At 40.1% G+C, this 22799-nt stretch overlaps 1 protein-coding gene and 1 long non-coding RNA gene across 2 annotated transcripts in view; one reads left to right on the forward strand and one right to left on the reverse strand.

Moving 5' to 3' along the window:
• Positions 1 to 2936, reverse strand: part of LOC118242042 — a 41617-nt gene extending 38681 nt beyond the window's left edge. The window contains exons 1-2 of the long non-coding RNA XR_004776528.1: positions 2899 to 2936; positions 2429 to 2526 (exon numbers count right to left, since the gene is read on the reverse strand). This is a non-coding gene — a long non-coding RNA (uncharacterized LOC118242042). The remainder of the gene's footprint in view (positions 1 to 2428; positions 2527 to 2898) is intronic.
• tmem8b (transmembrane protein 8B) overlaps positions 1 to 19627 on the forward strand; it is a 96660-nt gene extending 77033 nt beyond the window's left edge. The window contains exons 7-13 of the mRNA XM_035530385.1: positions 1243 to 1339; positions 1954 to 2077; positions 2784 to 2926; positions 4169 to 4347; positions 4940 to 5086; positions 5694 to 5810; positions 19289 to 19627. Coding sequence (XP_035386278.1) covers positions 1243 to 1339; positions 1954 to 2077; positions 2784 to 2926; positions 4169 to 4347; positions 4940 to 5086; positions 5694 to 5810; positions 19289 to 19627 — 1146 coding nt within the window. The remainder of the gene's footprint in view (positions 1 to 1242; positions 1340 to 1953; positions 2078 to 2783; positions 2927 to 4168; positions 4348 to 4939; positions 5087 to 5693; positions 5811 to 19288) is intronic.
• Positions 19628 to 22799: the final 3172 nt, after the last annotated feature.

Here is a 22799-nt window from a genome sequence, read left to right on the forward strand (position 1 = left end):
CAACTGTTGCCCTCAATAACCTTGGCCAGTGTCAGTGACTGGCTGCAGGAGCTCTCCTGTGTACATAATGGCCATTTTGTGGTAAGTGTGGTCTTCCAGCTTGACGGCTGACTTGTACACTATGCTGTGGTCTCTCCTGTGGCAGGGTGGGAGTGGACACTTTTGCCAGCTGTTAATTCTCAGAGTGGTTTGAATGATAGCCAAGGACTGCCCTAAGCTCAGCTCCTCTTGCCATCAGTCATTGTTTGAAAGTGTACTTTCCAGATTGGAGTCTGGTCTGAGGCCAGCTCAATACAGGTGCTTGGATCAGTGTCAGCATTTCAGTGGTGCTTGGTGCATACAAAGCAACAGTGAACATAGAAAATGGCAATCTGTGTAATGGTGATTAATATAAAGGCTTCAGCGTTATGGATATCTCTGTTTGACATTGTAGTTCTTCACAATCACATCACTGCCATCCACTCCTTTTCTTCAGCATATAAATTAATTTCCCTTTTATATCGGCTTGTTTTCGAAACTGGAATGACTAATACACTGCGTTGGCTGATGCCTACCTTCAGGCTTGAGTTGATGTGGGTCTGGATATAGATCCTAAAACCCTTCAGCAGTGATCAGCTCACAGGCCTCGATTACAGAATGGGAGCTCAATTTTCTGGAAGCCAGTGGGGAATGCAACTTCTTTTGGGGTCAATCATGTCTTGTTGCGCTATAATGAGGTAGCAGCAACAACACAAGTAACTCAATTATTAAACCCCTTTACTTTGCATCACCCAGCGAGGTTAGCGCCCCGCGGCATTTTCTAACAACTCTGATTAGCTGAAAAGGACGTGACACTTTCCGTTAGGTCTCTCTCGCGCGCTCTCGCTTTCTCTCTGAAATGCCTGCGCAAGAGCCGCTAATTTGCCTCGTGTCCTGGATTCGCTTCTTCGCGGAGCCCTTTCTATTATTCATGTGCCGAGGGAGACACGAGGGCGAACATCTTTATTTTCAGATGGCTGCGGACATTCAGAGGGCATATGCTGCCAGATGCTCTCCCCGTTATCTCTACTCACAAGCAACTCCAAAAGCACGTATCATATAAAAATGTGACATTTTAAATATACCGTGTTAAATGATCTGCGTACCATATATATTTTGGTTTTAAACACGCTATTTATCTATTTATTTATTATTTATTTATTTTATTACCTTCATTACTGTATGACGTTATTTTTAACAAACGTGTTTTACTGTTTTGAACAGTCCTCGGTGAAAGGAGAGAATGTTACCGTGTTCGGCTGCCTGAATCATGGAATGCCGCTATCCCTTCGAGAGAACTCCTCTGTGAAATGCGAATCTGGTAGGAAACGTTTAAGTACAACCTGGGGTAGTTCTTTGTCATGACAGACAAACAGACAAAGCAAACAGATAAACAGAGATCTGTACAGCAGAGGATCACTGGATCTAGCCTTCCATGTCTTCAGGACATTTACAAAAGCAGGGTCACGAAGCGTGCTGGCAAGACTATAGATGGTGCCTCTCACTCTGGACATCACCATCATCCAGATACTGGTTGAAGACTCAAGGCCATCAAGGCCAGCGCAACCAGACATGCAAAGAGCTTCTTCCCCAGTGCTGTAACACTCATTAACTGCAGTAAACACCAAAAGATTCTAAACAATGACGCATTCATATCATCCTCTAATATCCTGCAAATATTAGTTAATTCCCCAATTTTGCTCAGAACCACACATATGTACATATTCACATGCATACATCATATCTTTTTTATATGTACTCTAATCTTTCTTCTATTTCTTCTTACCCTTTATTTTATTTGCTTAGTTAAATGTCATGTTTCTGTTAGCATCCACCAAGAGAAATTCTCTGTATGTGTAATGAACTTGGCGAAATAAAGTGATTCTGATTCTGAGATGACTTGGTGGTATTTTATCTTTTTAATACATCTTACAGAATCTGTTTCGGGATTTCTTCTATCCGTGAACACCACTACAAATATTACTAAGCTGCGGATCCCATACCCCCAGACAGGAACCTGGTACCTCAGCCTTCGATCTCTCTGTTCCACAGAGCATGGGTGAGTTTAACACATGTCTGCCAAATTCAGATCCACTTAAGGGAACACAGGCTTGCATTTTGTCTTCCGCACAAGCATAGCAAACCCCTTTATATGTCCTTTGTGCTGGGTACTGTCATGCATTCACCTAAATAAAAGTAATATTGATGCATTTACTTAGTAAAATCCTTTAAGCTAAAGACTGTGGCAGTTGATCATTTTACTGTATTTGTTTCTTCAAGATGTATCAAGGTTGACAGAGTTTGCTATTCTGTGTTGGCAACTACCATGCTAAAACCATTTGGCGCTTTCAAAAACAAGCAGACATAAAAAAAAAAAACCATACAAGAAAAACATGAAATTATAACTGACCTGGTGAGTTGAGCGAGTTTGAAACAGTCACTCAAAGCTGACAACATGCTGTTCGGTCCTTGCCATCACAGTGGGGAATACACCCCCATATCGCACTGCTTCAAAAGATGTGAAAGGTGTCCTTAAACCTAAGGTCGCTTTTCATCTAGTTTTATCTTGATTTTTGATTTTGAGCAATCTACATAGTTATATTTCCTAAATCTTTAAACTTGCCAATGATCCATGTCAGCTATTCTCAGGTGAACGTTTCAATATGCCTTTCGCTCAAAGTCAGAGGAAGGTTGCTTAAAACAAGCTCCCGAGAGAACGCTTATCTGCAATACTGTCTAATGCCCTTTACTGTTGTCTACTGCAGGTTCGAGGCATGCTCCAATATAACATCAGAAGTTTATCTACGCTCATATCTGACTCCGTGTATTAACGACTGCGGCACGTATGGCCAGTGCAAGCTCCTCCGGACCAATAACTACCTGTATGCTGCATGCGAGTGTAAAGCAGGTGACCAGTCTTGAAACGAAAACTTTTCTCCCCGCTTTGTAAATAGAATCGCTCCTTAGGGATTTAAAAAACCTTCAGATGAATCTTATAATCCATCCACGAATGCGATGTTAGGAATTTCAAGAGGCTTTCAACCCGTTTCAATCTATGCAGTATATCACTACACTTCGTATTGCAATCAGTTTAAAGGTTAATGTGATTTTAATCGCTGAGCTATTTTGTAATTTCACCGCAATCGCCCCTCTCGACAGTCTAACGCCAATCACATGGTAATTGGCAGGTGGAGTTTAATGATTCACCCACGAGTATGTCACTCATATCTTCCTGTGAATAAGAGCTCCCAAATCAAACTGTTGTTTAATTAGAGGACACGCGATAATGTTAAGAAATGCTAATCACGGCCTCTCAATTACCTCCCTCGTGCGTCGTGGTTTTTGTTTCTCCCTCTGGATTCTGGTGTTCGAATTCTATTGTCAGTTGCACGATCTGTCCTTGAATATTTGCGAGCTAACAGCCCGTTTTGGAGAAAAAAAAAATCCCTTTTTAATTCGCGCAAGCAGCGCTCAGGTTTTGTGTGCGCGTGCAACCTTTCTTCTCAAGTGTCTTAAAGAGCGACGACTGGTCGTCGCTTTTGACACCCGGTTAATCTTAAAGCGTGCTGTGCCTTTCTTGTTTGGGGTTGTAGTGATTAGGCAGCTATAAAGTGTTTTGGTTGTTGTCATATTTCATGTGCAAGGAAGGTGCTGGTGAGAAAGGAGTGCAATGCGTCTCTTTTTTGCCGCCATAGTTTACATAACGACAGGCTTACAGGATCCAATCTATATTTATGAACCTGCTGTGCGTGTATGTGTGCTTCTCTTGTCTCGGTGTTTGAGTCGGTTGTGGAGGTATTATTCAGGTGTGTGTGTGTGTGTGAGAGAGAGAGAGAGAGAGAGAGAGAGAGAGAGAGAGAGAGAGAGAGAGAGTTTTTATATTAATGGTTGTGCATGTTTGTGTGTGGATTTAAATTCAGCAAGTTATCCAAGCAATATAGTGCATGTTGTGGTGTTACACACTCTGCTGGCAATCAGAAATAATAGCCCTGATAATATCTTACCATCATAATGATGGTGTTTTGTTGTTGTTGTTGTTTGCTCGGGTGGAGCATCTTGCAAGTGATCTTGCAACTGCCTTTCCACTGGAGCCTTTTTAAAAGCTTCAGCCTCAAAGCAAGTCCTCTAACACCTGTCTTGTGTGTTCCAGGCTGGAATGGCTGGGCCTGTACAGACAACACAGAAGCTTATTCATATGGATTTCAGCTGCTGTCCACCCTGCTACTCTGCCTAAGTAACCTGATGTTCGTACCGCCTGTGGCCATCGCTATCCGCAGCCATTACCTGCTGGAAGCCTCTGTCTACATCTTCACAATGTTCTTCTCCACTGTAAGAACTTCTGTACATACCTCACTGCATGTAGTACAATAAAATGCCAAATAGGCTATTATATATTTACAACTGTTCAGCTATTGTCAGGGTTGAAGATGACAGCAGAGTAGCAAGCAGGTTGAACAAGGTGCATAATTTATTGAACATGCTAATCAAACCAAAATGACAGCAGGGAGAAAACAAAAAGAAGCAAAGGATCAAAAACAGAGTAAAGACAAACAGTGAGGACAACAGAATACCAAAAGAGCAAAAACAGGAAGGAGAACAAGAAGGCACCATGCAGAGATTACTAGTGGGAACAACCAACAATAGCTCAGAATGGCAGTGGATTCACAGAGCAAGACTTTGCAACAATCTAATGTAAGACAGGCTTAAATATACAGAGGGTAATTACAACCAAGGAACAGTTGAGAATGATTAGCAGGCAGGGGTTTGGAGAAGGTCAGGTAATGGGAGCAGCAGCTGTGGCCGGGGGCAGGCCTTTTTGGGAGTTGGAGTTTGGCCTTGATTGCTGGAAGATAAGAAAAGTAACACATTGTCCAATGTTGATTCTCACTCTCTCGCTATCTTTCTTTTTTACACTCTCTAGTTCTACCATGCTTGTGATCAGCCTGGCATAGTGGTCTTCTGCATTATGGAGTATGATGTCCTTCAGTTCTGTGATTTTCTCGGCTCCCTCATGTCTGTGTGGGTCACTGTCATTGCTATGGCCAGGCTCAAATCTATCATCAAACAGGTAAAGTTCACCACACCGGGCTGCTTGACTAGCTGTTGAGTCATACAGAAACTCAGTTCTGTTCAGCTGCAGTTTATTTGACAATTACACTGTAATGAATATGCAGTACTTTTCACTAAAACCATAACATGTTGCTTTTTTTTTTTTTTTTTTTACCAAGGATTCCATCAACTGGAATAATTTATAGTGGACAGGTTTTTTCTTAACTTCTTAAGATATGCAGGAGAACATATTTTATCTAGCCTTATTTAGAAGTGTAATATAGGAAATTAATATTAGCAATTTGTCACATTTGTTTTCATGGGTAAGAACATTTCACAGTCATTTTGCAGTACACAGACAGAGCAATTTAGGGTGTGTGTGTGTGTGTGTGTGGGTGTGTGTGTGTTTGCTGAGAGATTCAATACGTTCGTGCTAATCAAATCTCCCAAATCATACCAAAACTGGGTTTTGGCGATAGTAGCAGGGAGCAGAGAATGGGCTTGGGGGTGCTTCTAGCAGAACCTGCCTCCACCGGCAGTCTTCCTGCAGGCTGAAGGTGGCCCAGGCGGACTGCTCCTAACCGGACACTCAGCACATGAGACTTTATGCCTCTCCTCTCCACCAGGTCCTGTACCTGCTAGGAGCAATGTCACTCTCCATGGCCCTGCAGCTGGACCGCCACGGCCTGTGGAACCTACTCGGCCCCAGCCTCTTTGCCTTGGGCATAATGGCCATTGCCTGGGTAAGAGCCTCTGATAATACTGCCAGACTGGTAAATGATTCACAGGTTTTTGTAAAGCTGTTAGCAGAAAGGTATGACAATGCAAGTGTGGTAGATGCGTCACTGGGCATCCACAGCCGTACAGTGTAGATGTTATGAGGTCAGGACTTTGTGGCTTTGTTAAAATAGGATTTTATATTTGGAAAGATTTGGCATGAAACCCTCTTCAAGCTGAAACTGGTCTAGGAAGGTCTGTATGGTTTCCTGCAACTGCAGAGTTGTGAAAGACAAAGTTGTAAAAGTAACATTCTTTGAACTTTAGAACAGGCAGTGCCCAGTGAATGCATATTATGCTTATGTGATAAGTAATTTTTTTTAATGTGAACAGAACAGCAATGCAGCACAGTCTAGAAAAAGTTTAAATTTTGATGTTTTTTTTTTTCTGATTGCCTGGGGGTCGACAGTAAAGTGCTAATGCTAAGTGCTTGTGCGGAACCTCTCTCGACCTGGCGCTTTGGGGATGTGGCTTGTTTATTTGCGATTTGTTTAGTTACTGTGGGCCACCAGGTTCCACGTGCTCTGCTCTGAACACACTAGCGTGGAACAATGTAGCACACTCTCATCACACGCAGTATGCTAGCTAGGACAAACGCAGGGCAGTGACATTACTTCATCCGAGCGGCATTAGTCATGCCCTCATAGTTCAATTACCAGCCGACTTGTTCTTTCGCTAACTCGCCTCTGCACCATAATGTGCTTCCTTGAGTGAGCAGATAAAAAAGTAATGGCCGTGGGGAGGTGACAGAACTTAGCCGTAACCTTAGACACAGTAATATTAGCTCTGCAATGGATCGGGGGCAGCGTCCTCTCAGTCATACGCATTGGTGATCCGAAGCAAGATAAATTAGAATGGTGTCAACAGTGATATGCAGTCTCTTTCGGGCCAATTAACGCCCATGCCTTAGCGCCTTCGTCTACCTTAACATCTATCTGCCTTGAGTATTGCCTCGTTTATTTTAAATGAAGATGTCACATAAGCCGTGGGCTTACGATACGGAGGCATCACATTAGGCATGTGTGTCAGATGCTTATCTGACATAACGTGTTCCATCACACACTGGCAGGATGAGGCCCTGGATGTCATAGGCAGAAATTTGACCTAAATTGCACACCTCAGCAATAACTGTGCTCCTCTACGTCTATGATCCTTTCAAAATAAGAGTCAAACTATGTTCGTGTACACACTTAGGAATTTCTAAAACAGTTCTTAAAATTACATTGGCGACATAAAAGTAATAATTACAATAAAGAAATAACGCTACTCATGATTTTAAATGCTATATGATGTGCATATGAACTTAACAGGGCCTTCATGTTTATGAAAACTACAAAGGATAAATCTCAATAAAAAATTTACTTCGCCAACAAATCCATGCCAGTTGTAAAAATAAAAAGAAATGTCCAAGTACTTTCATCAGAAAAGTACAACTTAAGAAGAACGGTGCAAAATAATATAATACAGAACTGTCATAAACAATGTGCCTTTTTTTTTTTTTTTTTTACTAATTTACAATACAATTCCAAACTGCAGTACACAATGTCTTGCATAAGTTATCCAGTTTGGCAAAAAATGCAGGGTTCATATTATTGAATAATATTATTGAATTCATAGTATTGAATAATAGTTCATCTCAAATTAATATCATTTGCAGCAAGAAATAAATTTTAATCTGAATAGTAGTGACTGTGTAAAATATACCACAAACATTATTGTTATGCAGTAAAGTGTATGTTTGCCACTCGTCAGAGAGGAAGGATGTGGTATGGGACCTTGTTTAGTCAGTTTACAACTTAGATAAAAATGACGTGTAAATAATAGTTGGTGTGTGTTGTAGGCTCCTATTCTTGGTTAATTCTGTGGGGATGGTAGCATTCAAAGCTAACCTGAAATCTACAAACAGAATACGCGAATCAGTGTGAGAGCTGCAGAATTAAGTGTACTGTCTGCAGACTGGAAGGGGTCTTGGAGGGTGTCAGTCAGTCAGCTTGCACTTCCACAAATATGCCTTTCAAAACACTTAACGAGTATTAACGAAGTTAGGGCTACTGCTCTGTAATCATTCAAGCAAGCGACAGTCTGTTTCTGTTTCATTTGCTTAAAGATCTAGATGAAAATGTAAGTAGTAAAAAGTGTGGATTTTTATTGGAAATGCAATTAAGTAAGAGTACAAGTATTCCATTTTAATAATACACTAGTGACAGCACAGCACTTGAAAGGTTGTGGATGTGAATCCCAGGCCTGGAAGGCCCATGTGCTTGGCACTTGACCCCCTGATGCTTCAAAGACATGTGCCTCTGGGTTAGAAAACTGATTTTAAGTTTCTGTGGTTAAGAGTATCAACCAAATCAATAATTGAGATGAAGTACTGCGTTAGTGGATGGTACTGTGTTTTCCACAAAAATTCAGTTTTGGTCTGTGTAACCTTTTTTCACACAAACCTGCTGGGTTTATGGTGAGCTAATGGTGGTGTTATAATTGCACATAATGCTGCTGTCAGTTGTTTCCTAGTTATTTTAGGAAACGATCCCCTTGCCCTCCACTCACATTCAAGATTTGCTTTATGGGCATGACTGAAACATATACAACAGGAGGTTATTTTGTTAGATTATATTTTGGGATTACCAAGTTTTGTTTTTTATCGAAAAGTTAAACTGCACAGTGAACTTGCATATGTGCATTTAATTTTAATTAGTTAAGTTAATTTTAAGGAATGAAGCTCGATTACCCTACATCCAGATTTTTCTGTTAAAGTACAATATCAGATATTATACTGGTTGCCATTTAAATACCACTGGAAGAAAACTCAGTTTTATTGGAAAATGCTGATACAGGATGTAGTACATGGCCAGATGATCACTGCTATGTTTATAATGAATCTGCTGAATATATGCAGACCTTTATAGATGTGGATACAGCACTAGTAACTGGTAAGTACAGTATATGATATACTATTCACTGATTTTATATATATATATATATATATATATATATATATATATATATATATATATACTATTTTCTACACTACTCACTTTACTGTACAAAAAATACTGCAGATTTATTTGAATATTAATTTTACAATTAACCTTTTAATAAACTTGCTGTTTCCATTGTACCTTATCACAGCTGAATGTTCATGACATGAACCTGAAGGTCACGAAGGCAATGAGTTAGGACAGACATTTGGTTAGAAATAGTGTTTGTCTATTCATTTTTCAGTCGTTACAGTGATGTTTTACAGACACTAATGTAGATGTTTAGCTAGACAAAGAGGTGGCGACACGCATTATTTTGACCCAACAGGAAGTTCATGACTGACTCTGTGAGGTACGCTCGCAATGACGAGTATGAATCATGCGTCGCATATGGCGACCGACCACACAAATCAATAGAGAAACACAGAGACAGAGAGAGGAAGGTAGGGAACGGTCTGTACAGTCTGTGCCGGGAACAAGAGTAATCAAAGCAAAAGTCACAGTGTCAGACATTTTCAGTCTGATTATTTTTTTTCCCCTTACCTCTGCATTTATATGAAAAACATGAAGGCTGAATAAGGTTAGAAATAAAGCATTGTACCCAGCATGCATCAGGAGTTTCATTATATAAAAATGGATACACTTACATATACAGCAGAGGAATGGTTTGGAGAACTGCAAGGGCTGTGTTGTACTGGTGATTTATTTACAGAAAATGTGAATGCAGCAGGTTGTTGGATCACAGCAATGAAAGCTTTATGTTTTTATAGAATGTGTTTTGTACAGATAAATACTACATGTGTTCTGTACCTACATATCCACAAGGTTTGTTTGATTATTTATTTGTTTAATGACCCCATTCTGTTTATGTATTATTGTCTCAAACTAATTTTAATAGTCCTTTTTCTGAAATGAAACCAATAGAGATTTATGAAATATTGATTGTTTAGAATGATAAATATAGAAAAAGGGAACACTATTCTTCAAATGATAAAAGTGACAAGAAAATGGAAGCGATGGAATATGTCACAGAAGGAAAGAAAACACAGATCTATTGCATACTAAGGTAGTTTTACAGCATATTTTAACCGTATTAACATGTCTTTGTTCTGAAATGTCCTGCAAGCTCCTTTCATGTTCAACTCAAGGGGGAAAATGGAATGAAATGTGACCCTAGGTATTGAACAGTGTCATAACAACAGCCAAACCATCATACATTTGGTACATAATAGCCTATGCTTATGGCCTTGTGCCCTGTGTTAACACTTCTCACTTCTCATTTCTTTGATCCTATGTTAAGATATATCTGAAAGCATACCTCTGTTCTGTTTTTTTAGTCTAAAACTACAGTTCATCTAGCCTGTAACAACGCAGCAGTGCCCAGTGCATATAAAATGGGTTTATCTGTTAAATGTTGTTCATATTGGCTTGTTGGCTGTGTTGTTTTGCCATGCCTCACATTGAGAGTGTGCACAGACCAATTCTGATTAGATCAGTGGAGCAGAGCAGGGAACTTCAGACACACAGTAGCAATGTGTGATGGAAGAGGTGGACAGAGAGAGAGAGCGAGAGCGAGAGGGAGAGAGAGAGAGAGAGAGAGAGAGAGCAAGAAATGTGTAATGGAAGAGGTAGAGATACAAAAGTAGGTTAGAGGAGGAGAGAGAGAGAGAGAGAGAGAGAGAGAGAGAGAGAGAGAGAGAGAGAGAGAGAGAGAGAGAGAGAGAAAAGCAGACAAAGAGGCCTGTGATAAATTTGCATAGCTGCTGTTGCTGTAGAGGACCTTCCTGAGCCCTGCACAGCCTTCTATCAAAATAGAAGCAAGCACTGAACTTTTAACACTTCAATCACAGCTGCCAAAGTAAAAAAATAAATATTTTAGGCATAGCTTTCATATGGCAGAGCGCCTGAAGAAAAGACAACCAGCCAAGTGATGGTGTGAACAGCCTTAAAACCTTTCCCAAAATAGCCCGCCTGTATGAGATGTTCTTGCTTCTCAATGTGGTTTAATTGTTTTCAGCATTGAGCATTCAGAAAGTGGTAACTAGATTTGAGGTGCAAAATGCCAGTATTCCAACATGCCAAGTGTCAAGCAACCATCGATTTATGCATCATTCAATCAATATGTACTCTCGCTCAGACCCTTCCTGATGGTGGGAGATAAAGTCTATTTTGCTGATGAATGCTTCTGGTGAATATACTGGATCCATGAATAAATGTCAGAATTTCTCCATTCTGCAGTGCACTTTATTCTTTTATTCAAGATCATGGATGTAAACCACAGAACCTTACAAATTTAGACTATATGTCTGAGAATGTGAAAACTGAACCCAATGTATTTAAAATATTAAAAACTAATGATTTAAATAAATCCTATTCATAAAATAAAATCAGAACAACAGGCAAGTGTGGTTTAACCAGGCTACTACTGTTCAGTGCACAGCATTTATCAAAAAATTTGTCTCAGTTCTTGGAAGATATCTTGCAAGCAATCTGAGGTGTAGAGTGCCACACCATTAGTCTGCTTTGTAACGTTCAGTTGTTACTTTCAGCCACATTGAACCATAAATGTTAAATATCAAGGCCCTTAGGTTTCTCCTGTATGCACATTTGAACAAAAGGGAGGTACTCACTTATCTAAAAAGAATTTTAACAACTTTAAATCTTGGAAAATAAGGTAATTATAATGCAGGTTTTCCCCTCAAGTCCTTGACAGCAGTTTCCAAGAAATCATTGCTACGTTAAAATGTGACTACTCTATGTCACCCAGCTAGTGTTGACACCTACAAGAAAAAACAAGTCCCTTACAAAGCAGGGTTGTATCATATTTAAAATGCTCCATCCACTATGTAATCAACAAGCTATGCGAATTTTCACATTTTTGTTCCATACAGGGCTGTAACCAGGATCAAAAAGGTCCATGCTGTAGAAGTGTGATCTAGGTTACTTGACAAAGTAATTTTTCAAGTCAATTCATTTTTCTGTATGTAGTGTTTGAAACAACAGGCACTGTCTGAAAGCAGCTTTACAGGAACCAGGTCTAGACCCAGAATGAGCAAGCCAAAGGTGGCAGTGGTAAGAAAAAACTCCCTTGGGTGTAAGGAAGGAACCTTGGGAGGACCAGAGTAAAATGGGAAACCCTCTTTTGGGTGACACTGGCTAGCAGTGCTCATACAAACAGCAGGAAGTGGATCAGAGATGCACGATAACAGTACATTATGAGTGTGCATTAAGAGGTGGCGGTTGTCTGATAATTTCCAGATAAGTATAGATCAGGTGTAGGTCCAGTACACCACTTTCTAATCACCACTGTATTCACTATTGTGTTGTTCCTTTGTTTTTACTATAATGTTTAGTTAATTCCTCAAACCCCTCTTACTCCTTCATTTCAAAGTGGAACACAAAACTGTGGCACACCTAATTTTGTTTATACTTTACACTTACACTCTATTTTATCACTCCATTCTTTCATAATTACTTTAATAAACAGCTTTGACTTGTTAGACTATTTGATGTTATTTAGTTATGTATTTATCTTTGAATACATATATATTTTTAAATTCATTTAGTGAATTATTTATTATACAAGGTAGGTTTCCAACAGCAAGCACATTAAAAGGAGTGCAAGTAGCCAACACTTATGCAGGTATGCAAATCCTCTCAGAACAGCATTTATTTTCACACCAAACAGCTCGCTTGTTAATAATAACTGATGTTAGTTATGATAGCTTGTATATTAACTCATTTACTTAGGATACTTGCAACTGAAAGAAGACCTATGGAGTTCAAACAAGATGCACCGATAGTTTAGGCTAGTGGATGCTGTTTGTTCAGAGTGATCTAGGATACGCATTCAAGGTGAGGATTTGATTCACCACCTTCTGCTATGATTCGGCATGTTATTAGAAAGCACAAGGGCTTGTCTATTATGCTACCACAACCAAATAATCATTCAAATTAACTACAGATCATTTGAAGAGGCATGACACTTCTGATTTTAATATTAATATCCTTGTAGTTTTATACCAGGTGAAACCCGGATCATTTAGCCTACCTCTCTGCATCTCCCTGTCTGTCTTTGTGTGTGTAACGTTGCTGCTGGCCCAAGTGCCGCTGGACGGGGGTCAGGACGCACAGACTCCCTTGGCAATGTGAAACATTTGATGACATTAAATATGTACAACAAGGGTGGCACTCACACATAGCACTGACATAAAACATGACTGTACACTTAACGTTAAACATAGAACACCAATACATTAATATATGATTACACAAAACAACGTTTCGGCTATAATACACAGGATTGACACATACGTAATGGCAATGACCAACAAAGGAAGCACACACGGACAGGGGTTTAATTAGCAAGAAAACATTAACATTAAACCCTGTACACGTGTGTGCAATCCCGGGGGGGCGTGGTTACAACACAAACAGTACATGTGGGCCCCCCTGCACGCGGCGGGCCGTACCACGTGACTTATGGGGGAGTTGCAGTCCGTGACAGTACAGTTTTTTGTAAAGTTTTTGTGTAGTTTGATCACAAAAAAAGTATTCATTTTAAAAAATATAATTTTGAATAATCTTTTAGCAATAAGATGTGGTAAAAGAAGCATCACATCAAGCCTCACTTTTTTTTTTTTGTTCACAGGTACAAACACTGAGTTCTAGTCTCAGTTCACGTCATATCCTGATAGCTAATTCTAGCTGACCTGCTGAGTATAACACACAGCTGCTAAGTATAGCTAAGTGCAGCACGACACTTAGAAGTCTAGATAACTCCTCTGAAGTCAGTAGAGAACCAACTGAGTCACTACTGTTCGGGAAATCTTCGGATATAAGCTTTTATGCAATGTAGGCTACATAACACAGCCATAATTATTGGAACGTCACTGTTTCCATTTTCAAATTCAAATTTGGAGGCACAGGGGAAAAACAGTTTTCTCATAGCTAGTTGTGGCCCTGTTTCCATAAACATAATTTCATACATACACTTCACAGTGGTGATGGAGGACAGCTACCATATTTCATAATCATGTTGAAAGCGGCAACCTAGAGAGCTAGCCAATAAATATACCTGTGGCCTCTCATGTTTGTGAGGAGGAAAAACTTACTTTAAAAATGCAGAATATACTAGTTTAATAATATTACAGTAAACCTTATCACCATTAAAGTCATTATTACGCTACATTCCAGCAAAGCAAAGATGTAAGCAAAAATAATCATTCTTACCTAGATTAATCAGAGGACAATGATGACTCTTCACAGACACCAAGATGTCTTTGTCCTTGTTTCTACTAGCTGACTATTGCTAGCTAGCTACTGCTACTGTGTACAACTTTCAACAATGGGAGTCAGTCAGTAAAAATGCCTCTCCTAGTCCGGCCTGCTAGGTGGTCAGGAAATGAGTACAATCCTGGTATTTTTGAAGTATATACATGTATACATATTATGCACTGGAATGAGGCTTGAAGCTATATTTGATCATTTAAAAAAAACAAACTACTAACATTATTAAATCAATTGGTTTTATTTCATGTAAATTCTGGTTAGGGTGAGGGGTTGGGGGAAAGTAGATGAAGTTTTCAGGGATATGAGTGTTACATTTGATAAGTGTATGCTGGAATCCCCACAAAATGTATATACATTTAATGATAATAATAATAAAGCAAATAAATAAATAACATAAAAGAACATTTCTGATGTACTAATGGTCTATTTTGTTATTACTGTGGCATTCTGTCAGACACTTTGATGACTGAGCTTATATTTAGCAACCAAGGAGCTAAGTTTAGTTCTTTTAAAGCTATTTGTCATTTCATGTGAACTTGTTTTAACTGAGCTCAACTTTCCTTAAAGCAATTTTCAATGGTGTCAGTTCACATAAACCAGCTCAATAAACATTGAGTTTCAAAGTGAGGTATTAGGTTCTCTGTGAGGTAGGAGAAAATCCTGTGGTGCTGGTATGAAAGACTTTCAGGTGTGAGATATGAATTTGTGATGGGAGCTTTCCCATTGTTTTGAGTATGAGCAGTCATACAGCGCGTGAGATATGGGCATCAATCACAGATGACAACCTTTGTCATAAGGCACGCATCGAACCACGAAGAGTGAAATCCAGAAAGTACCACCACACAGAACAGTTCAAGTCAACCAATACCAGTTAAAGGGATATATTCTGCATTCTACAATAGACAGGAGGGGGCTTTCTGGCCTGCATGCACGACTCACAGCCCGGCATGGCAGGGAATGCAATCTTGCACTAGAGAACACAGCTATGTCAAAAGTTCAGCAATTAAGGAGGAAACCTGGAGAAGACTTTTATATAGCTCTGTGGACTGGGGGAGGGGGGAACCTGGTTGGACGTAGCCTGGCAGCTGTGTGGGTGTGGAAACAAAGGTGATGGGTAAAGCAAAACTGATGAGCCATTTGGAAATACCATCAAAAAAAAACCATAATAAAATATAATAACTGTCAAGGTTCTTCTGTGTTGTACTGTCAGGAAAGACCTACATGACTAATAGAGGCATACGTACGAGAGAAAAGTAGAGGGTTACGCAACAGTGGGGAGACAGTAGCTGAGGTTTTAAGTGTATCTGCATAGTATGTCTGACTGTACTGTCACAGTGTGAATGGCAATTTTCTTGTTTTTTGATATAGCAGTTCAGTACATGGGAAATAATAGTGAAAGTTGCTAACATTGTTACATTCTAAATGGACAATAATAACTGATTATTAATAAATGTAACAAATGTAACGTTTAACCCCTTCAGAGTCTGGGGGTTCCAGAATCATGCCTCACTATTGTAACTACATATCTTTTATATAAGTTAAAATATAACTAAAATATTATAATATAATATAATATTATAACTAAGTTAAGTTATAATATAACTTACTGAAGGGCACCATTTTAAAGGCTACATGACACCTACATGTAGTTCTCACAAGGCCTTAGCCATGAACTGAACTTTGCGGGGGACCAAATCAACCCAGGGGGCATGGAATTCACTAACTCATGAAATTAAGTTATTATTATTATTATTATTATTATTATTATTATTATTATTAAGGGACTAATAAAGTATAACGATACTCATATAACCAAAAAATGGGTCAAGATATTTTGACCAAGGATTAGGAAATTGATATTTTTATTTACTTACAAGTACACTTGGGAGGGCATCAGGAACATCTGCTCTGCTCTCCTCTCATTTTAATGTCTCGACTTATCTTCTCCTCTCCAGCCCGCTCTCCTCCTCTCCTCTGGTCCTATGTTCTAATCTCCTGTCCAGTCATATCTTGTCTTTCCTCTCCAGTCATCTCTCCTATCCTTTCTTTCCCACCCACCCCCTCTCTAGGTCTTCTCTCCTCCTCTCTCTTCTCTGTTCTACATTCATCTCTTCTCTCTGTTCCTCAGCTCTCCTCTCCTTTCTAAGTCTCTCATCTGCTCTGTTCCCCATGTCATTCTTCCTCTCCTCTGGTACTATTTTCTCTTCTCCTCTCTAGTCATCTATTCTTCTCTCATGTTTAGTTATGTATTTAATTGCTTTATTAATTACCACACCCCCACACATACACTGGGGTACTACTTTTTTAGTTTTAATGTTTTTGGTTTATTTAAAATTAGGGCTTTTCTTTATGGTTCATATTTATTTTTAATATATTATTATTATTATTATTATTATTATTATTATGATCATCTACTAGAGGAATATCTTAAATTAACATTAGGATGTTATGAAGTCATTACTTAATCATAACCATCAATATTTGTTCCTTTTCTCACTCACCTTCATATCAGCTGCTCCCCCTGTTCTGTCAGTATCCTCATACTCTCTCCCTCTCTCTCTTTACTCTGAATAAACCAGAGAGGACAAGAAAGAAATATCACTAAACTGGGGACAATAAATAATCTGGATACATTTATGAAGGCTAATAGGAGTCTAGTGTAATGGCATTATGTGAGCTTCACTATCAATATTTGCTCCTTTTCTCACTCTCCTCCAAGTCAACTGCTCTCCCTGACCTGTCAGTATCCTCATACTCTCCCTCTCTCTCTACTTTGAATGAACATGAAAAATATTATCAGTACACAACTGGTATTTCTTGCCATGATCCTGAGGAATGGATTATTGACCATTTTTTGTCAAAAAAAGACTCAACTCTAGCACAACTCTCGTCTATACTTCTATCCTCTGTCTAGTACTCATTCTCTTACAGTTTATTTTCTTTTTTTCTGAGGTTGCCCAAAAAAACTGCTGAATGTCATTGCCCCCCTTCCTCTTATGACTTCCAGTGAATGAAAGCTGACAAAAGCTGACTAATAAAAATCTGCTTTCACTCTTTCAAGCAAACACTAATAATGCCATTTATCATAAACAGGTACAGCTACACAGGATATTATACGAGTATACAATAAATTATTCTCTACATGTTCACATACATCACTACAATGACACATTACTGAGACTTCACGTGGGATTTCTAACAAATGTAATGAAATATAAAAACTAACATTAGCTGAATATACTCGTGACTGTTGGACGCTTCATGAATGTGTGGCTAATTAACTTTCCAGGTAACTTAGCAAACCGCTATGATATTGGGGGGGGGGGGGGGGGGGGGGGCATTTTGATTATATCTCAATACTGGGGGGGACGTGTCACCCCAATATGTATTGTAACTACAGCCTTGAGTTGTCATGCCAGTTGTCATGACAACTGGCAAAAACATAATCATTTACATTAAGCATACATAATCAAACATACAAAACAAGTACAGGAGATACTACAAAGCATCTTATTTAAGGCCTCATAATTATTTAATTTTAACAACAGCCTCACCTGGCAAGGTGCTATTCCATATTATCAGCATTACATCATCCTGACATACCAAAAAAACTAATGAGCTACAAAGTGTGTTGTCATAATGCACACTACACAGTGTCAAGACACATGCTAATATCACCCAATATCTGTATCACATTGTTATAGGAACCTGACATCAAAGTTGACAAAAGCAGCTTTTATGAGAACTGCTTTTCAGCTGCATTTATAAGTCAGCTATCATGAAGGTGTCATGTAGCCTTCTAAACAGTGCCCTTCAGAATGTGTTACCCAATAAAGTTCAGGATATACTGAATAATATGCCTTTAACCTATTTGAGTTTAAGTGATTAATTGAATGCTAATTGGATACTAAAAAGATTTTTCATCTTTTTCTACTTTTCTCATGTAATTTTTTATTTTATTTTATTTATTTTATTTTTTTTTACAGCGTTAACTCCATAATTTTCATGAAACATCCATCTAAGTGAGGCAGTCTGTCCTTCTCTGAAGATCCAAAGTAATGACTATTATAATTGCTTGACTGGGGTAGTTACAGCCAAAGACTTATTAAATCGATGACGCCACAGGATGTTTCATACCACTTGTTTCATACTCCGAGATGGACTGGGGGACTTGAGGGACAGCCTCCGTCTGCCCATGGATTTATAACCTCAGGCAAGAGACTAGTTCTGCTGTTTTAGGGAGCAAACACTAGGCAGTGGAGAGTGGAAGTACATCCGAATACCAAGGAAGACAGCACAACGTATTTTTCTGCTGGAGCAGAGTGTGGAGCTAGCCACCCCAGTCTGTTCACACAGCCTTTGGCAAAGCCATGCGCCAGATAAAGCCACCAGCGTAAAAGAGTCCCGGAAACCGCTCGCAGCAAAAAAAAAAAAAAAAAAGGGTCAAAGCACAACAAGCAAGTCCATGCTGTTGTGGCAGGGCAGGGGAAGGAATGACATGGAGAGTGGGAAGCTCTGGGTCTGAGAAGGAGGTGGATTTCATGACTGTAGGTCATCCCGATGCAGGGAGTGCTCATTTGAGAACTGGTCCCGCGCAAAGTGCTTGCATTACCGATAATGGTTGGCAGTGAAAGCATGGGTGATAGGGAATAATGGAGTTTGTGGTGTCTAGGGAGACAGCCTCTGTGAGTTGGGCATGGACTGGTCTCCAGCACAGACTGTAGCTGGGCAGTTTTCCTATCTGGCTTCATGGAGATTGAAGTACTTTATGGCTATCGATTCCACATATGACACAGATTCATGACATGAAGTTAATGGTAAAACTTAGAATCTCTGATTGGGTTGGTCCTGCAACCTGCATATGTGATGATTTTGATGTTACAGTATCTGTCTTGCTGTGTATACTCAAGATAAAATCAAGGTGATATAGTGAAATTGGTAACAGTCATAAATGACACATACTTGGCCATACATCATTACATTAGACCCTTATTCTATACCTCCTTTAGCCTTAACCGTACTGAGCATCATTTTTATCAGACAAGCAGCACTGTTTTTCTAAATGGCATCTGTTACCCACTCCTGGGTATCTATGTGTTTGCATGTGTGTGCGCGTGTGTGCTGTTGTGCGTGCGGTCATGTGTGCATGCGTGCATGTGCGCACATTTCAGACCGTGCGCACCATCCGACGCCGCCGCTGCTACCCGCCCACCTGGAAGCGCTGGGTCTTCTTCCTGTTCCCGGGCACCATGATCGCCGCCTCAGCCGTGGCCCTCTATGCCTTCGTGGAGACAGAGGAGAACTACTTCTACATCCACAGCATCTGGCACATGCTGATCGCGGGCAGCGTGGGCTTTTTGCTGCCGCCGCCGCGCACCAAGTCCGACGCCAAGGTCACGCCCCTCAAGCGCCGCCGGGGCTGCGGCTACCAGCTCTGCGTCAACGAGCATGAGGAGATGGGCCTGGTGGACCCAGCCATTATCACCATCAACAGTATCTGCACCAGCTGATAGCATCCCCCCTCCCCCGCCCCTCCCAACTCCCACCCCCAACGACGCCCGCCGCAAGGACACTCGTTTGCCTTCTCACTCCTCCCTTTGGAATACAAAAAAACCAACAACAACAAAAGGAAAACAAAGCCAGAGAACTTGTCACTACACTGTAAATAACATCAGACTGAGAGGACATGTACAGACACTTGAGGGCTGTTTATTTGTTTGTTTTATTCGGGGGGTTTGTTTGGTATTTTTTCTTTTGATGTTGTTAATCAGATTACTATTATAATGGTCTTTTTTTTGCATTACTAGTATGTTGGCGTGGTTTGTGGCAACAGCAGTAACATTATTGCACTGCTGTTTGTGACAGTGGCGGTAACAGTAATGCACTGTTGTTTGTGACGATAGCGGTAACAGTATTGCACTGTTTTTCGTAACTACTGTACACTTTTCAAAGTCTGAGATGAACATGCTGCTGCTATTTGACAGTACAAATGTATCATGTAATTATTTATTGTTCTCTGGAAACTTAAATGACCAAAACAACTTTGGGGTTTGAAAGACATTAGCAAAGAGAGCTCATAGGAGTATTTAGGAAGGTAACAGGTTTGTTTTTGTTTTTTTTCTTTCTTTCCTAAACTTGCACTGAGACACAAAAATGTGATACTGTACATTTTTTTATATAAATAAGTATAGCTATGTGACACGATATGTAACGTATAGTTGTTTTCTGTGGAATGTCTGACTGTACTTTGGATTGCATTTTAATGCCTTGGCAGAATTGCTAATAGTCACTGTACAGAAGGATTAAGAGAGTCCATTGCCAAGACCAGGGTTTTGTTATTTATTTGTTTTTGTTTTTGTTTTTTCTAAAAAAAAAAAAAACAAACCTCAGATGAATAACCTCATATTTGCTGTTGTATTTGCCTGGAGCGGATCAGGTCAGATGGGTAACTTTTAATGCATTATCAACTGATAAAACAAATAAACATTTTATTTTTTCTTTATCAAAGTAGCTTCTCAAGTGTTTCTCAAGTGAGACCCTTGTCGGGAAACATGGTGGGCCACACTTCAGTTCCTAACGGAGGACCACATTCTGGCGTCATGCTCCAGTATATTGAGAAGATGGGAGTCTACAGGGTTAGGCCTCAGAGGAGGAGAGCATATAAATAATTCTTCCTAGACGAGGCTCTCGCACCGCTGCGGCGGAGCGAAGTCGGCCTCCGTGTGGTGTTGACACTGCCGCTGTTCATGACGATGGCAGCAAAGCCTTGAGCGTGCTCCTTCCTTGAACGTTCCCCAGCAGATAAGTGCAGTCCACACTTTATCTGTGGTCTGCCATGTCCCAGCGGCGCACTTGTACCTTATGTAATAAAAACTATTTTGACTCACAGAAGGTACAAGAGCATTTTGCTCACTGATGTTGGGAGGTAGGCCCTGTGTAGGAGCATGATAAGTCGTGCCATGTGTTCATGCAGTGAGCACATTGGCCTTTCACGTGTGCTCAAGGTGTCAGTCTTGATGATTTTTGAAGGAAATCGTAATAACCTCAGTTTCTTGCTAATGCTCTGTAGTTACTCGAGCATTTCCCTACAGAACCAATTGACAAGTATGAAGAAAGCTCACGTGATGTTGTATTTATACCATGTTCCATTAGGACTAGGGTTGTTGAACCTCAGTAAACACATTGACAATCACCCCACACCCTTTTATTGCTTAGCAACCTAGCAGTAATCAAAGCATTCCTTCTAATAATCAGCTTCCTAATGGCCATTGTGAAACAGTACGATATTCAGTGTGAACACGCACTGCATGGGTTTTGAGATCACAGCGATTCTAAATTAAACTGCTATTACGATGATGATGGCAGAGATGCTCGTCCGCGTGGAATCGCCAACTGCCAATTATGACACATCCGATACAGGCGAGCTCTCTGAGCATATCTGTTTCATATGCATTAGTTCCCCATTTCCACATGCAGTGTGTGGGGATTATCTGCCTAACAAACCATGGCCTCCCACAACCAAAAACAAATTCAGCCCTCCTCCTGCAAAATGCCTCTTGCACAAATGAATCTCGCAGTTTATGCCCATCTTCGACGGGCGGACTGGATATCGTGCAGATTCCCTTCTCAGCTACACGCTCCCTACGGTCCTGTCACGTGGGGAAAGTCCTCGTCTGCTTCCCTCTTTTAAATAATAATGGGTGAGCGGAACAGTGTAGCGATGGCGTGGAGCACAGGGACACTGAGGAAGCCATAAAAACCGAAGAAATGCATCACAGCTATTTTCCTCATGTGCCCAGAAAGGCAACGCTGTCTACAGAAATAATCATACTTGTGCAACGCATGCATACAGAACCAGTCACCTAACATTGCTCAGTAGCTATTAGTAACTATGGCTGGGAGGAACTCAGCAGAGCTGAGGTCTCATTTTAAGCCTCCCCTGCTGATATGAGTGAATGACAAGAATGATAACAGAAATGGGCATCTAATCACATAAAAGATGCGCTCCGAGCCATGTCAACAGATTACTTTCTAGCATACTTTTGCTGGAGGCACTGCCTGTCCTTTGATGATGAACTTCTAATCTACAATGATACAAATAATCCACTACCAAGGCCACAATTATGAAGCTGTTAAGATCTTTTTTGATGCTACATTCTCACTGAATCTCAGATATTGTACCTTCCAGATGCCCTATTTTCCAAAGCCAAGCATTCTACTCCATTTGAGCCAAAGCCCTTTCATAATAACATCACGCATATACACAAATTAGTTGTAAGAACCCTACAAGAAAAACATGCCTCAGAGCTTTTGGTGTTTAGGGCTAGAAAATTAAGGGATAGGGTTGCCACACTGTTCTGAAATCCCTAAATGGGCTTATAAATTCCTAACTTATTCCATATTCATTATCCGGTATTCTTGAGTAGAGTCTATGTGACAATACCTCAGCAGGAGGTCGAGCTGGCAGAAACCCAGTCACAACATGCCAAAAGGGTGGAGACAAATGGAACATTTTAATTAAGAGACAATCTGAATATTCATAGCGCCTGCAGCCACTGAGAACAGAGTGACAAGCAAATGTATTGCGCCAGCATGGCAAATGAGCAGACTTACTAGTCACTACTACTGCTGATACAGACAAGCTTTTCAAAATTACTGCAGAAGAAATGACAAAAACAGAAG

The sequence above is a fragment of the Electrophorus electricus genome, chromosome 9 (genome assembly GCF_013358815.1).
Source record: "Electrophorus electricus isolate fEleEle1 chromosome 9, fEleEle1.pri, whole genome shotgun sequence".
NCBI classification, from domain to species: Eukaryota; Metazoa; Chordata; class Actinopteri; order Gymnotiformes; family Gymnotidae; genus Electrophorus; species Electrophorus electricus.